General features: G+C 45.4%; 1 protein-coding gene across 1 annotated transcript in view; it reads right to left on the bottom strand.

The window, feature by feature from the left end:
• The window catches only part of LOC307222020 (protein-arginine deiminase type-3-like), a 30,885-nt gene extending 25,798 nt beyond the window's left edge, over positions 1-5,087 (bottom strand). The window contains exon 1 of the mRNA XM_079987025.1: positions 4,934-5,087. Coding sequence (XP_079843151.1) covers positions 4,934-5,025 — 92 coding nt within the window. The 5' untranslated portion in view covers positions 5,026-5,087. The remainder of the gene's footprint in view (positions 1-4,933) is intronic.
• Positions 5,088-17,990: the final 12,903 nt, after the last annotated feature.

Raw genomic sequence — 17,990 nt, 5'->3', positions numbered from 1 at the left:
AATGCCAACTTCACATCTTAAATTCACAGCAAGCTAGGGAATTGGGGCGGGGTTCAAGCACTGTCAGTGGGGGCAGCAAAATCATAGAATCATAGGACCGTAAAATAGAATCATAGGACCGTGGGGGCAGCAGAATCATAGGACCGTACAGTTGGAAGAGATATTAAGGGTCACTGAGTCCAAGCCACTGCTGTTATTCAGGAGCCACAACAGAAGCATCTCTGACAGGTAAACATCCAGCCTCTGTTTAAAAACCTGTCACCTTCCAAAGGAGTTCGTTTCACTGTCAAACAGCTCTCCTCATCAGAAAGGTTTTTTTTTTAATGGGAAAATGGCAGGTGGCAGGCAATTTAAGGCCCACCCCACCCCACCCCATCCCCTTGGGTCCATCTGGACTGTCGGCCACCCTAAAAAATAATAATGAGATGGGTCATGCTGGATGAATCTTGTTTCTTCTTTTGATAGAATAACAAGCTTGGTGGATCAGGGGAATGTTGTGGACATAGCGCATCTTGATTTCAGTACAGCTTTTTACAAAGTCCCCCATTATATTCTTGCAGAGAAGCTGGTATGATGTGGGCTGGATGAGTTAACTGTTAGGTGGATTTGTAGCTGGTTGACTGACCGACCCCCAAAAGTGCTCACTAATGATTGCTTGTCATCCTAGGAAAAAGTGACAAGTGTTCTGTTCAGGGTTCTGTTCTGGGCCCGTTGTTGTTCAACCTCTTTATAATCAACTTAGATGAAGGAATTGAGGGGGTGCTCATCATATTTGCAGATGACACCAAACTGGGAGGGGTAGCTAATGCTGCAGAAGACAAAATCAAGATGACCGTAACAGATTGGAGAACTGGACCCAAACTAACAAAACGAGTTTCAATAGGGACAAATGTAAATTTCTGCACTTAGGCAGAAAGAACTAGCTGCACAAATATAAGATGGGGATACCTGTCTTGCCAGTAGTACATATGAAACGCATCTGGGGTCTTAGTAGACCACAAGCTTAACATGAGTCAACAGGGGAAGCAGCAGTGGGGGTGGGAATGCTATTACTGTACAGGCTGTATCAAGAGAAGTAATATTACCACACTATTTTGCCTTGGTCGAAACAAAATTAAAAAATTCCTTCCAGTAGCACCTTAAGGTAAAGGTAAAGGTACCCCTGCCCGTACGGGCCAGTCTTGACAGACTCTGGGGTTGTGCGCCCATCTCACTTAAGAGGCCGAGGGCCAGCGCTGTCCGGAGACACTTCCGGGTCACGTGGCCAGCGTGACATCGCTGCTCTGGCGAGCCAGAGCCGCACACGGAATCACCGTTTACCTTCCCGCTGGTAAGCGGTCCCTATTTATCTACTTGCACCCGGAGGTGCTTTCGAACTGCTAGGTTGGCAGGCGCTGGGACCGAGCAGCGGGAGCGCACCCCGCCGCAGGGATTCGAACCGCCGACCTTTCGATCGGCAAGCCCTAGGCGCTGAGGCTTTAACCCACAGCGCCACCTGCGTCCCTTAGAGACCAGCTAAGTTTGTTATTGGTATGAGCTTTCGTGTGCATGCACACTTCTTCAGATATACTGAAACAGAAGTCACCAGACCCTTATATATAGTGAGAGGGTGGGAGGGGTATTACTTAGAAGGGTGGTGGGAATGGGTAATTGGCTGATAGGGGTGGTAAACCTGTTGACGACTGTTAACGACAGGAAAAAGCAAGGGGTGGGATGGCTAAAAATAGCTATCCAATGTCTCTGTTTTTTTATTTTGTTTTGACTATGGCAGACCAACATGGCTACCTACCTGTAACTATTCTGCATTGGTTAGACAACAGCTGGAATACTGTGTCCAGTTCTGTGCACCAAAATTTAAGAAGGATATTGACAAGCTGGAACGTGTGCATAGGAGGGCAACCAAGAGGATCAAGGGTCTGGAAACCAAGCCTTATGAGGAATGGTTGAAGGAGCTGGAAAAGAGGAGACTGAGAGGCCATACGATAGCCATCTTCAAATATCTGAAGCGCTGTCACATGGGAGATGGAGCAAGCTTGTTTTCTCCTGCTCTGGAGAGCCATGTGGTGTAGTGGATCGAGTGTCAGGCCAGGACCTAGGAGACCAGGGTTCAAATCCCCACTCAGTGAAGGAAGCTCACTGGGTGGCCGTGGGGGCCAGTCACTCACTCTAAGCCTAACCTACCTTACAAGGTTGTTGTGAGGATTAATGGAAAGATGGAATAGAAATTAACTAATGGATTCAAGTTATGAGAAAGGAGGGTCCGCCTAAACATCAGGATTTGCTTTCTGACAGTAAGTTCGACAGTGGGACAGGCTCTCTCAGAAGGTGGTGGACTCTCCTTCAGTGGAGGTATTCAAGCAGAGATCAGGTGGCCATTTGGATGCTTTAGCTGAGACTTCAGCCTTGCAGGGGATTGGATTAAATGACCTTTAGGATCTCTTCCAACTCCACAATTCTATGATTCTATCATTTCCTCCGGAAGCACACCGGGGAGCAATCTGGGAACGAGCTAGCTGGGTGGCTTTAGCTTAACAGAGCAAAACAAATGGCTCATTGCAGGCATCACCCATTGCCAATTAAACTTTCAGATTAGGTGGTGAGTTCATTGCCATCACTGGCTTTGTTTGTTAAAGGGCACAGAGCGAGCAAAACAAGGGAAGAAGAAGCTGGACAGAGAATATGGCACAGGAAATTCATGGAGGAGGAGCCTATCGACGGCTACAAGCTAGGATGAAGCAGAATATTGGAAGAATCAGGTTGGATAAAAGGAAGAATTTTTTTCATGCGGTGCAGAGTTAAACTACGGGAACTCCCTCCCACAGGACACAGGGATGGTCACCAACTTGGAAGGCTTTAAAAGAGGATTGGACAAATTCATGGTGACTATTTTGGATAAGAATACCAGCCACAGTGGCTTGCTCTGCCTGTACAGACAGAGGCAGCAATGCTTATGAACACCAGTTTCTGGAAGCCCCCAGGAGGGGTGAGGGCTCTTTGGCTCGGATCCTGCTGTGGGCTCCTCATTGGGGCATCTGCCCTGCCACTGTGAGAACAGGAAGCTGGACTAGACGGGACACAGAGTCTTCTTATGTTCATAAGAAAAGACTTTGGGAATGATGGTTGCCTCCACACCACTGGGCATTGAGATTTACCCCACCTTTTGTAAACTCAGGTTTCCACCACAGTATTTAATATTTGTCAGTATTTTTTTTGTGGGGGGGGGGGATTCTCAAGCACAGAAATTTGTGGATTGAAGCACTCTGTTGCCCTTCAGTCGGCAGAACTGGCAATGTTATAGCTGCAAGGTAACACCTTTTCCACACTTGTAAGAAATCTTTTGGTGTGGCAGAACCTGCACTTTGGAACTCCCTGCCAATTGATATCAGGTAGGCGACTTCAACCACCCTCCCTTTTTGGCACCTGCTAAAACATTTTCCTTTGGACAAGGCTCCCCAGATACTTAGAAATGTCGATGTGAGTTTTGATCTGTTTTTAGTCGATTGTTATTTTGACTTTTCAAAAGTCTTAAGTTATGGTTGTTTATTTTTCTTGGTGATAATTTTGTTGCTTTATCTGTTTTGTAAACCGCTTTGAGGTTTTGTCCTCAAACAATCAAAGCAGTGTATAAATTTTATAAAATAAACAGTGTAACAAATCCACCTTTTAAAAGGAGACTTTTTGCAGTTAGGAAAGTGAGGCAGATAGGCTCTGAAATGTGTGTGTTGGACAAATCATTGATGAGAAGGCATCTAAGCCCAACAGAAGCAAATCAGGTGGAATCCTTACCAATCGGGGAAACAATTATCAATAAAGATTGTCTGTAGTCTAAATTCTATGTTTTTTGCGCTTATAAGGATCAATTACACTCCTCACTATCCCCAAATCCCCCATCAACATTTTCGATTCTCTGCTGGTGGGATCAATTACAGGTCTATACAACACCTGATAGGGTGCAGACAGAAAGAAAATGTGTTGTGATATATTTAAACAAATGGTTTTCTTTTTATAACCTGACCGAACACAAAAACTCAAAACTAGAACTCACGCTTGGAGAACATACCGCAAGAGCTCACTCCTTTAAAACAAATCTTGCCTCTGAAATTGTGCAAAGAAGAAACTATGGTCTGGTGACAGACAATAGGACCCAACTTATTTCTGTGACTAAGTTGTTTAAAATTGTTTTTAAAATTGTTTTTTAATTGTGTAACCTGCCCTGGGAACTGTAGCTTAACCTTCACAGAGGTGCAATTCCCAGAACCCTTCACAAATTACAGTTCCCAGGATTCACTGGGGGCAATAGCAAGCTTTAAACACACACTGTGCCACCCCGAAATACATTTTGGACTCTCCCCAGCTTCAATCTGAGTCTGCTCCAGACACACACATTATGTTAACCCTTTGGGGCCCAGGATCTGGACCAGGACTCAGCCCTGCAAACCCACTCCCACAACTGGCACTGAAAGTCACAGCCCATATAATAATTTCTTAATAATTTCATTATTTTTAATATTTTTAATGTCTAATGTTTTACAGTTTTTTATGTGTTGTAAGCCGTCCAGAGTGGCTGGGGAAACCCAGCCAGATAGGCGAGGTATAAATAATAAAATTTATTTATTTATTATTATTATTATTATTAATTATTATTATTACTGTATTTGTACCCCACCCATCTGGGTCGTTCTAGCCACTCTGGGCAGCTTCCAGAATATACAGAAACCCAATCGAACATTAAAAACTTCCCTGTTTTTAGGGAAATATAGCAGGCTGACTCGGAGATGATTTGGGTTGATGCTTGCTATATTTGCCAAATACTTCTCGCATCATGCACCGTTCAGCAAGATTTTACGCCTTCCCTTCGGCCCTCTGTGCATGCTCCAGAGGCTGGAGAATCCCCACCACTGAGCAAACGAATAAGGGCAATTGCCTTCCTTACCCGCAGACATCAAGGGACATCTCTGTGCCCAGCACACAGATGGTGCTGGTGGGCTCCTCGGTGGACAGCCGGACCCATCTTTGCTCTGACATGTCGAGGGTGGTCCCTGAGCCTCGTTTGCGCCTGGTGCGTCTCTCCTCTCCCTCCTGGGCAGCAGAGTCTGCGCCTGACTCCGGTTGCAGCCCCGATGCAGATGATGCGATTAAGAAGCCACGGGCCAGCGGGCACCACCCCCGGGGCTTTGCATCGTGCCAGGCGATAGGCTGCCCGGGGTTGTAATCCCACCTCCTGGCTCTCTGCAGCTGGGTTGGGTGCTCCGGCGGCAAGGGCTGCCAGTCTGGTGTGCGCGCGCTCAGGTGAGGCGCACAGGTGAGAGCTGCCTTTGGTCTAGCAGTTAGCCGGAGGCAGAGAGGAGCAAGACGCGTGGGTGGACTTATTTATCCTTCCAGCTGGGTAAAGTGGATGGACTGCTCCCTCCCTCCCTCTCTGGAGCCAAATTGTCTTGCTCCGTAAGGATTTCCCCACCCCCACCCCATCGCCTTCCTTATCTCCAGCTGGAAAACTAATTGCTTTATGGTTCCTACTAAGCAGACAGCCTGTAGCTCCTGCTCAGGTGTGCCAACTTGAATAAAATATTGGCTGGAGGGCTGGTAAGCTCCGAGCCACATAATCGATCGCATAATAGAGTGTGCGCACGCTATTTGAATGGCAATGCCCATTGACTAATGGGTGGGCCTCAAAATATTTTTTGGGGGGGATGAAGACCCCTTGAGTTGGCTGCAATATTCAGTCACTGAAAGGAGGTGATTTTCCTTTTTCCTTTTTGTATATAATTTTTGTTACGTTTTCTGTTTTACAATTTAAGATACTCATTTTACATCCTTAAAATATCAATGACTTCCCTTCTTCTCTTTCCGTAGTTCATTTTACATATTATAGGTAAAGGGACCTAATTCTCCCCTGGCCTCCATGCTGGCCCAAGTAGGACCAATTCAGCCAGCTAGCCCTGGGGATTATCTAATACTTAAAGGTAAAGGTAACGGGACCCCTGACCATTAGGTCCAGTCGCTCATCTCGCTTTATTGGCCGAGGGAGCCGGCGTACAGCTTCCAGATCATGTGGCCAGCATGACTAAGCCACTTCTGGCAAACCAGAGCAGCACACGGAAACGCCGTTTACCTCGACGGGGTGAGCTCCTGTTGCTCGGTCCCTGCTCCTGCCAACCTAGCAGTTCGAAAGCAGGTCAAAGTGCAAATAGATAAATACCTTCCGGCGGGAAGGTAAACGGCGTTTCCGTGCGCTGCTCTGGTTCACCAGAAGCAGCTTAGTCCTGCTGGCCACATGACCCGGAAGCTGTATTCCGGCTCCCTCGGCCAATAAAGCGAGATGAGCGCCGCAACCCCAGAGTTGGCCACAACTGGACCTAATGGTCAGAGGTCCCTTTACCTTTACCTTTAGCAATAATGATAATAAGTAGTGCTTCCTCTGAAATGGCATTTAGCATTCTGAGCTGCAATGTAGAGAGCTGGGCTGTTTGGGTGTACTTGCCAACCTTGTGCATTCATTGAATCAGAGTTGGATGGGCTCCCTGGGGTCATATAGTCCAACCTTTGCATTTTATGTTACAGTTACTGCAAGTTCTTTGTCACCCGTTGTTTCTGAAGAAAGTGTGTTTTCTCAGAAGGAAGGCTATCCTCCCTCCACCACAACAAAATGAGAAATTCTGATTGCAATGGGTGACTAATGATTTCTTAACCAGAGAATGACATTTGTCCATTTCAGGAAAGCACCGTCATTTCAGAAGGCTCTGTGAGAGCCGCCTCTCCCTGACATTCAGCAAAACAAGGAATTGTTGTTGTGTTTTCTTATTGGCATTATTATTATCAATGCAAATGTGTCTAGTGATATAGACACAGGCATTATCCAGACAATAATTGTGCTGCTGCTGCTGTTTTCATTAATTTATTTGGTTTCTCAGCTCACAATTTTACAGAGATACATCAAACATAAATCATAAAAACCAGATTCCAAGGAATCCCCTGCACTTCCATCCTCTCCTTTGTGGGTCCTATTATTAATCATTTCCTCCCGCATCTTTTATGATAATCCAAACCCTTTACCCCTTCCATTATATCCAAAATTCACCATTAAACTACAAGTGATATTCCAATCATACAAACGATTTTAACTATTTACAATGGCCTTTAAGATAACTTATAAATTTTCCCCATTCCTTATTAAAAAATAATTTTGCTATTTATAGGCCCTAATACAGTGTGATCTAATGGTTAGAGTCGCAGACTAGGACCTGAAAGAAACCAAGGTTCAAATACTGCCACATAGCTATGAAGCTTACTGGATGGGCTTGGGGGTGAGTCTCTGCCTTTCTCAGCCTTGCAGAGTTACAGCTGAGCATTCTGTTCTCAAAGCAGTCCATTCTGCATACCCTCCAGTGTCCCAATTTTCCAGGGACAGTCCTGAAATCACAGAAGCCATCCTGGTTTCTGATTTGATCCTGGGATGTCCCGCTTTTCCTTTTCCCTTTCAGAGAACAATTAAAAGTGACTGTTGGTATAAAAAATGAGTCCTGTTTATACTGAAAATAAAATACCTGCAGCAAATGAAGGAAATGCTGAAGATGGCATACAAAGCCCTCTCTATAATTTTGAAGGAAAAGGTCACCCATCCGCTTGAAATTATTTAATTGCAAAGCTTCAGCAGCTAGCCATTTTTTTTTAAGGAAACACGTGAAGTGTTTATTCCTTTATTGTAAATTGAGCTTTAAACTGCCTACTCAGAACTAAGTCCCACTGAGTTCAATAGGATTTACACTGTGGTATGTTCCTGGTCATCCTCGCAGTTTCCACCACCACTGTTGTTGTTGTTGTTGTTGTTGTTGTTGTTGTTGTTGTTGTTGTTGTTGTTATCAAGACAACTTCCAGCCAAAATCTTATTTCATTCCATTTATGTGTTGAAAGTGTTGTACGCAATCCCTTCCCTCACAAATTTCCACCCACTTTTCTGAAGGAGCGTCTCCACCCCCATCGTTCTACCCTGACACTGAGGTCCAATGCCGAGGGCCTTCTGGTGGTTCCCTCACTACGAGACGCCAAATTACAGGGAACCAGGCAGAGGGCCTTCTTGGTAGTGGCACCCACCCTGTGGAATGCCCTCCCACCAAATGTCAAAGAGAACAACAACTAACAAACTTTTAGAAGACATTTGAAGGCAGCCCTGTATAGGGAAGCATTTAATGTTTGATGTATTACTGTATTTTAATATTTGGTTGGAAGCCACCCAGAGTGGCTGGGGAATAAATATTATTATTATTATTATTATTATTATTATTATTATTATTATTCCTGATGTAGAATAGAATGTCCCTATTTTGAAATGTTGGAGGGTATGCAACTTTCCCTGATTTGTCACCCCCTTTGCAGCGCATCCCCCCTGAATTTGCTCGGGGGCAGCAGCAAGCAGTTCCTTCTGGGAACGCAAGGAGCCATTCCATTTGCAGAAGAGCAGCTCAAGATCAAATCCTACATGAGTTCCATTAGGTGGGGGGGGGAGAGAAGGGGGCATTCCAGTAGCTAAAGAAAGCCCAAATATTTCAGAAGAATATATTTCAGAAGCTAGACAAATCAAGGATCTGACTCCATATAAAGCAGCTTTTGAGGTCACTGAAGGGAACCCAGGGGTCATCTAGCCCAACCCCCGGCAGTGCAGAAATCACACAACCTTTTCAGCCCAAGGTCTTCATTGCCTTGTGGGCAGCTTTCCTGGGGCTGCAGGCCTGCGGTAGGTAGCTGATCCTTGCAATGCAGCCCTAATTATGGCCATTGCGTAATTATAAGATTTTTACGTGATCTTAGAAGGTCATGCAGTCTTGACTTCCTAGGGCGAAGCCCTCAGACCTGGAAGACCACATTTGGATTTGGTGCCCAGCCCCCTCCCCCCAAAAAAACCCCACACCACCACGAAAGGATAGGGTTTACTGGCGAGTGTTGACCTTACACACCCCATCCCAAGACTTTCTCTGTCTCAGGAGAGTTAGCATCTGTGACAAATTACCTACAGAGCAGTTGACGCCCGAGACTCAAGGGTTGCCCAACATCCTATTATAAGGACGATGGAGATCTATGGAGATGAGGATGTCATCTAATCAGGGTCGTGAGGCTGGCAGACTCCACACGCCCATCTCCAAAGGATTTGCCTTGCAGTTTAGGGCCGGAGTCGCAAGACTAGGAGATCGCAAGCACAGAGGAAAATATAATGGCAATAAAATCTGCATTGGAAATACCGTCTGTCTATGCCTCTAGAGCACAAAGGTCTGCTTGCTTTGGGTTCAATATTGCAAAGGGTTCAACACTGCCAGCCTCTTATAATGGGACTGGATAACAGACCCGGATTAACCGGTATTTACGACGTCGAGGCATCAAGCCACAGTCATAGAAAGTTATGTAAAACTAAGCATATGTACACACACACACATATTCTGACAGCTAGTGTGGTGTGGTTAGTGTTGGACCAGGGCTGGATTTAGACACACCAAAGAAGCGTTTCAGTTAACGTGTTGTAAACTTTGTTTGAGAAATCAGCTGGCAAAAGCGGAACTCCACAGCGCCATATGAAGCGCCTTTCCTTTGCCAATGTAGCTGAGTCCCAGGGTTCAAATCCCCACACAGCCATGAAGCTTACTGTGTGGGACAAGTTTTTGTGGGCCAGAGTCAGTCCACTTTTTGATTTATTCCCAGTTGGGAGGCATGTAGGCGCAGGTGAAAAGAATGGACCCAGCAGGATCTGTGGGCAAACTTTGGGTAGTAGCCAATGCTGGTCCTACACAGAGTAGACCCATTGAAATCCATGACCATGATTGACTTAGATCTATTAATGTCAAAGAATTGTAGAGACAGAAGGGACTCAAAGAGTCATTTAGTCCAACCCCTTGCAATGGGTCTACTTTGAGTAAAACCTAGTTGCATCCAACCCTGTCAATTTTGGTTTCTTTCCAGTTCTGACTTTTTTCAAGTTCAGTTCTTCACTTTTCCAGATCAGGGTGTGGGTGTGTGCCCCCATGAACATTCATCCGCATTTCAGTGCATTTCCCCACATTAATATACACATGTGCTCTGCGTTGCATGGGGGGGGGGAGGTAAAGGACCCCTGGACGGGTAAGTCCAGTCCAAGGCGACTCACTTTTAGGCCGAGGGAGCCAGTGTTTGTCCACAGACAGCTTTCTAGGTCATGTGGCCAGCACAACTAAACCGCTTCTGGCGCAACGGAACACCGTGATGGAAACCAGAGCACATGGAAACACCGTTTACCTTTCCGCCACAGTGGTACCTATTTATCTACTTGCACTGGTGTGCTTTCGAACTGCTAGGTTGGCAGGAGCTGGGACAGAGTAACAGGAGCTCACCCCGTCACAGGGATTTGAACTGCCAACCTTCCAATCAGCAAGCCCAAGAGGCTCAGTGGTTTAGACCCCAGTGCCACCCACATTACAATGGCCACCTCGGAACCACCCACGCCCTCCAGATTGGTTCCTGGTTGCTGCTGCAACTTGTAAAACAGGAAAATCTCTTGTTCTTCCTTGACAAGTGAGGTGTGTCAATAACAGCACCCAGATAAATCAATGGGTGGAGGCCTTTCATTTCCGCCTGACATTTGAGGCTGGTCCTTAGTCACCCATCAAGGGCAGAAAGACCCATCAAGTCTCCGCATGACACTTACGTAAACTACGGAACTCACTGCCGCAGGAGGCAAAAATGGCCACTGACTTGGATGGCTTTAAAAGAGAATTGGACAACTTGATGGAGGAGGACAAAGGCTGGCAATGGCTACACCTGTCAGGGGCCATTTGTCTCCAAATGCCGGGGGGGGGGGGGGAGGCAGTTATAGGTGGGGAGAGCGTTGCTGTTGTGCTCAGATCCTGTTTTTAGGTTTCGCCCTGGGACTCTTCTCATATTCTTATGCCGAAAATGAGTGAATCAGTTGTCTGATCTACATCCCCAGCCGTACCCAGATGTATGCAACTCTGCATATGCTCAGAATCCCATCTCCTGGGGATGCATCAATAGGAGTATAGCATCTAGATCGATAGGAGTATAGCACCTAGATCAAGGGAAGTAATAGTGCCACTGTATTCTGCTCTGGTCAGACCTCACCTGGAGTACTGTGTCCAGTTCTGGGCACCACAGTTCAAGAAGGACACTGACAAACTGGAACGTGTCCAGAGGAGGGCAACCAAAATGGTCAAAGGCCTGGAAACGATGCCTTATGAGGAGCTGGGCATGTTTAGCCTGGAGAAGAGGAGGTTAAGGGGTGATATGATAGTCATGTTCAAATATATAAAAGGATGTCACATAGAGGAGGGAGAAAGGTTGTTTTCTGCTGCTCCAGAGAAGCGGACACGGAGCAATGGTTCCAAACTACAAGAAAGAAGATTCCACCTAAACATTAGGAAGAACTTCCTGACAGTAAGAGCTGTTCGACAGTGGAATTTGCTGCCAAGGAGTGTGGTGGAGTCTCCTTCTTTGGAGGTCTTTAAGCAGAGGCTTGACAACCATATGTCAGGAGTGCTCTGATGGTGTTTCCTGCTTGGCAGGGGGTTGGACTCGATGGCCCTTGTGGTCTCTTCCAACTCTATGATTCTATGATTCTATTCCTCAGAAACTTGCCATTTGATTTCCCTTTGGATGATTGGAGTAATCATCCTTATGGGCAAGAAGGGATATTTTCCAGGGAAATCATGCTGGGCATAAATTATACATAAAAGAATAGGATGGAAAGGATCTAGGGGTTTTAGAAGACCCCCGCTTAACATGAGTCAATGCTAACGTGATTCTAGGCTGCGTCAACAGAAGTCTAGCGTCCAGAGCAAGGGAAATAACAGTACTACTCTATTCTGCCTTGGTCAGACCACACCTGGAATTCTGTGTCCTGTTCTGGGTGCCACAATTTTTAAGAAGGATATTAACAAGTTGGAATGTGTGCAGAGGAGGCTGAATGAGATTATCTGGGTCTGGAAACCAAGCCTTATGAGGAATGTTTGAGGGAGTTGGGTATTTTTAGCCTGGAAAGAGGAGACTGAGATAAGAGGAGAGAGTCATCTTAAGGGCTGTCACATAGAAGATGGAGCAAGCTTGTTTTCTGCAGAGGTTGGATCATGGGTAGGCAAACTAAGGCCCGGGGGCCGGATCCTGCCCAATCGCCTTCTAAATCTGGCCCATGGACGGTCCGGGAATCAGCGTGTTTTTACAGGAGTAGAATGTATCCTTTTATTTAAAATGCATCTCTGGGTTATTTGTGGGGCATAGGAATTCTTTCACCCCCCCCCCAAAAAAAATATAGTCTGGCCCCCTACAAGATCTGAGGGACAGTGGACTGGCCCCCTGCTGAAAAAGTTTGCTGACCCCTGGGTTGGATGGTCACCAGTTAGGGATTCTTTAACTGTGACTTCTGCATTGCAGTGGTTTGGACTAGATGAGTAACAAGTGATTTTCAGAGGTGATATGACATATATTTCTTGTTTAAAAATCTACTGAATGAAGACTTCCTTTTTCTGAACTTTTGTCGTGTTTGACCAAAGGGTGTGATTCCTGATCAGATGTGACCTCAGTTTAGAAATGAGCTGAGCTACGCTTTATAGAATTCTTTGGAAATGCATTTATTTTAAGACAATTGGCTTCACGGCTGAGTGGGGGATTACGAACCCGGGTCTCTCCCAGTCTGACACTCTAACCGCTACACTAACCTAGCTTTATTAGTTGTTCTACGATGCTTCCCCAACTGCTACCACATTATTGCTGTCCAATGGGTTCTAGTGCAATGGATTTCAGCTTAAATTATGGGATATGCATGGATTGGAAATGAAACCCCTAAATCTCAGCAAGACTCAGCAATACAATGGAGACTGGGATTGCTTATAACTGCTCCAATACCATCACAAGCCCAAACCATCACAAATGCACAATACAATGGATCTTCCAGAAGGGCCCTACTGCTACTTCAGAGTAGGTTGTTGTTGTTGTTTGTTTTTTTGCCTCACATCAGTCTTGTTCACACAACCACTATTAACAGGTGGTTAATTAACATTAATTAACATTGGAGGGACGCGGGTGGCGCTGTGGGTAAAAGCCTCAGCGCCTAGGGCTTGCCGATCGAAAGGTCGGCGGTTCGAATCCCTGCGGCGGGGTGCGCTCCCGCTGCTCGGTCCCAGCGCCTGCCAACCTAGCAGTTCGAAAGCACCTCCGGGTGCAAGTAGATAAATAGGGACCGCTTACCAGCGGGAAGGTAAACGGCGTTTCCGTGTGCGGCTCTGGCTCGCCAGAGCAGCGATGTCACGCTGGCCACGTGACCCGGAAGTGTCTCCGGACAGCGCTGGCCCCTGGCCTCTTAAGTGAGATGGGTGCACAACCCCAGAGTCTGTCAAGACTGGCCCGTATGGGCAGGGGTACCTTTACCTTTACCTTTAATTAACATTAAAAGGACAGTACCTTTCTGGTCATTTTGACTCTGCCAGCCTTGTGCCAGGAGGAAAGAAAACTCAAAACCTAGGTTGGTGAATCGATAACAACTAGACCTGATCCCAGAGAGCCAAGATTTTTGCAGCTGAGATGCCACACCCCCCCCCCCCCATTTAGCAAACCAGGCCATATGAGGAAAGCTTGAAGGAGTCTGTTTAGCCTGGATCAGAGGAGAATGAGAGGAGATTCGATAGCCATCTTCCGATATCTCAAGGGCTGTCACTTGACAGATGGAGCAAGCTTGTTTTCTGCCATTCTGGAGGGTAGGACTCGAACCCATGGCTTCGTGTTACAAGAAAGGAGATTCTGACCAAACATCAGGAAAAACTTTCTGGCAGTAAGAGCTGTTTTGACAGCGGAGCGGACTCCCTCAGGAGGTGGTGGACTCTCCTTCCTTGGAGGTTTTTAAGCAGAGGTTGGATGGCCATCTGCCATGGATGCTTTAGCTGAGATCCCTGCATTTCAGGGGGTTGGACTAGATGACCGTTGGGGTGCCTTCCAATTCTATGCTTCTATGCTAGATTTAATGTTAAGCCAGGGAGCAGGGTTTGTTTCCTTCGCACGTTAGTTGGGAAGGATCGAAGGAGCCCTCAGAGGCACAGTCAGCGCAAACTGTTCCCTGTGGTTCCCCATGATGTGGGAACTGCACCTTTAGCAAGCAAGAGCTTTCACTCTGGTTTTCGCCTCAGGGTAGCGTTCACATATAAATGCAGCCATGCAGATCTATGGCACAACCGCATTTGAAATACTGTGTACTGTTCCTGTCGCTTCACCTCAAAAAGGATGTTGGAAAAGGTCCAGAAAAGGGCGACCCAAATGATCAAGGGGAAAAGGCAAGCGAGAGGTGTCATGACAGTTTATAAAACTACGTGTGGTGTGGAGAAAGAGGGTGGAGGGAAGCTTGTTCTCCTTCTCTTCGAACACCCGAAGTTGCGGACATCCACTGAAGCTGAATGACGGAAGAGTCGGGACAGATGGAATCAAGGACTTCTAGAGTTAAACGGTGGAACTCACTGCCACAGGAAGCAGTGATGGACACCTACTTGAAAGGCTTTAAAAGACAGACTCATGGAGGAGAGGACTATATACCAGTTTCTAGGAATCATGAGTGGGGACTTTTCCTGTTGCGCTCGGGTCCTTTTTGTGGGGTTCCCACAAAATGGGCCCCTGGTTGGCCGTTGTGAGACCAGGATGCTGGGCTAGGGGGACCATTGGCCTGATCCAGTAGGTTCTCCTCATGGCCTTTATATTCTACCACAGCTACAGCCAACATGGCGTCCTGCAGGCCGTCAACTCCCCTGATCCCCAGCCATCACAGCCCAATGGTCGGGAATGAGGGGAGTTGCAACAAATGTTGGAAATTTAAAGAGAAAGGGAGAGAGACCTGTTGGAATGTAATGCAAAAGTGCTGTCTAAAATGTATAAAATAGTATTGGAATGGGAGACCAAGTAAAATCCTTAATGATACATTGGGCAATAGATATTGGTCATAATATAGATATGAAAGCACGGGAACGGTTGTGGAATATGGATATAAAATTTACAGCATGTTATGGTGTAAGAGAAAATTATATGAAAATGATATATCGATGGTATCTAACAACGAGTAAAGTGGCAAAAATGTATAAATCCAAATCAAATAAGTGTTGGGAATGTAAAGAAAAAGAAGGTTCTTTTTATCATATGTGGTGGTCTTGCAGTAAGGTTAAAGCTTACTGGGAAATGATATATAATGAATTGAAAAGGACGTTCAAAATAACTTTAATTTTTTTTAAAAAAAACCAGAAGCTTTTCTTTTAGGAATTATAGGGACAAAACTACTTAAATTGTATAGAAATTTATTTATGTATGCTACTACAGCGGCAAGAATGTTACTTGCCCAAAAGTGGAAAGAAGCAGAAGTTCCCAGCAAAGGAAGAATGGGTACAAAAACTTATGGAAGATGCAGAAATGGCAAAATTTACCGGCAGAATAAGAAATCAAGACAACAAACTCTTTATAAAAGAATGGAAAGAGTATATTGAATATTTACAGATAAATTGTAAACCGATAAAAACATTAGCAAGATTATGGTAGTAACCTACAGGTTTGTAAGAGTATATATTTTTAAAGTAGATGATTAAACGAGCACATTAAGTTAATGTGGATATACAGAAGATATTAAATATATATTTAAGGAACCACAGAAAGAAGGGGGAGGAAGTCAAATTTTGAAATGATAAATTGATTGTAAAGCTAATGAAATGTATAGATTTGAAAAGTGTGTGTGTGTGTATGAATGACAGAAGTTCTAGTCCCTCAGCACCAGGAGGATGCCATTTTGACTACCCCATTTCTGAAAAATAAAGCAAAGTAAATAACCTTAACCGACAATAGTGGCAGATATCGACTATCTTGTTGTTAATTTATTTTGGTAAAACAGCCTCATGAACCGAAGCATCTCCCATTTTACTTCATGGTTGTTGTTTAGGTCAGGAGAGCAATCTATGCCCCCTGTCCAAGTCTGAGGTAAAAAACGAAAAACCTTAGTCGTGCCTTTTTATTTTATCTCCAGATCACCTCAGTTTAGCTAACCACAGTTGTTTGTTCATAATCACTGTGGAATTTGGTTTCTTGTGTGGTTAGGATAGAAATGGCCATGAATATCTGGCTCGGCATCACATTTTACCTCAAATTTTGCCTCAGAGTGTAATGACACAGGTCACGCTAACAGCGCTCCCCTTGTCAGTCAGAGAGAAATAAATTCACATCTGCCTCTTCCCTTATTGCGAAAGCTCCCGGAAGATTATAAAGAGGTGTGGAGCTTTTATTTTAAAAGGGCCAGTTTTTTAAAAACATGTTTTTGTTAGCGGGTAAAAGGGAGTGACTTTGATCCATGTCAACTAAGCGATTGTTCATAACTGACTTCTTAAAATCCAAGAGGTGACAGGAGTGTGACTGGTGTGTTAGGCCACATTGCTATTGGAGTTTGTGATTCTTAGTGTGAAATTGGGCTCCATGAAAAGGAAATCTGCAGTCCTGTGTTTTGTTTGTTTTGCAAAGTGACTGTTTTCTGTCAGCCTGACTAATGAATGGGGGGATGGATTTGTTTAAAGAAGAATCTGTTTTATTCACACTTTCCAAAACAAGACAGGAACTGAAATGCAGCCCACCTTCCAAATTTGCATTTTTCCATATTTTGCAATGCACTTCTCTGGCCATGTCTACCAAAAAATGCATACGCTGAGGTAAAGTGTGTGTAAAAATGCATATGATAAAACGAAGATGGCATTCAAAAGTAGAGAATCCTGCTTGTCTCAGCCATTGTGAGAAGAGGAGGCTGGACTAAATGGGCCCCCTTTGGCTTTTTCCTATGTTCTTGTGAAATTTAAATATATGTGGAAAAATAAACATATGGGGGAATGTAAATGTTAGGGAACATAGGCTTTGCAAAAATAATAATAGGGGGAACTGAATGCATAAATGAATATATTGGGAGAAATCCACACTGGACTGCTGGTGAAATTTTCACGAAGGCGTTTTAAAGACGCACATCACACTTTGCACACTGATGTGGCAATGCAGAGAACTGAAGATTGGAAAAATGAAAGAAAGCGAGATGGACCATTTCACGCATCCCTAGACCTAATAGCCTTTGTTGATCTGGTGTCCTCCAGATATTTCAGACTATGGCTCCTATTGAAGGGCACAAGAATGTGAAATGGAGGTTGAGGGCATGCCCTGGGACGTGCAGAGAGAGAGATAGGGAAAATGACGCAGGGTGAGATATGTGAGGGCGCAGCCGCAGCAAACAAGTTACATTAAAGGAAGCTATGCAAGCAGGGACAGAGTGCATGTTCAGAGAGGGTGGTGTCAGGGACCAATGAAGAAGGGCTAACAGGGCACTGCACGAGCCAGATAAGAGAATGAGTTGAATTGTGTAGTATGGTTGGATAAGGAAAGGGATGACAATGTATGGGGTGATGAGGAGGGTATAAAAAATGCTTGCCAACATGCTGCAAGGGCCGCCAGCCTTTGGAAGCAATTCCGCTGGCTGCTTCTGTGCAGAACTAAATAAACTCTTTCTCCGTGAACCACACCCTGGTGTCCATTGACTCCTCTGTCTTCCCACCCTGGGGCAACGTGCATAAGGGAAAAAGGCTACACTATCAGCCGCAGCCAGCATTTGGTCAAAATTTCAAAAAAAAAAAAAAAAAAAAAAAAAAGACCTGGATGTCACCAGGCCTAGGAAGGAAGATGGAGAACAGCTGTGGCCCTCCAGATGTTGATGGACTCCAATTCCCATAAGCCGCAGGCAGCATGGTCAGGGAGGAGGAGGATGGGAGTTGTAGTCTGGGGTCAGCCAGAGGTTGGTCAGCCCAGCATTAAAAGAAGGCAGAGGGGGGAATGGAGGGAGCCAGGGGCAGTGAAGGCAAGTGAGGGTCTAGTTCAGGGATGGGGGAACTCATGGCCCTTCAAATGTGGTTCGACTCCAACACCTACCAGCCCCGGCCAGCAAGGCCAAAGGCTCAGATGGGTGCCAGACATTC

Source organism: Podarcis cretensis (assembly GCF_951804945.1).
Source record: "Podarcis cretensis genome assembly, chromosome: 8".
Classification (NCBI taxonomy): domain Eukaryota; kingdom Metazoa; phylum Chordata; class Lepidosauria; order Squamata; family Lacertidae; genus Podarcis; species Podarcis cretensis.
This window is presented reverse-complemented; position numbering and strand designations above follow the sequence as displayed.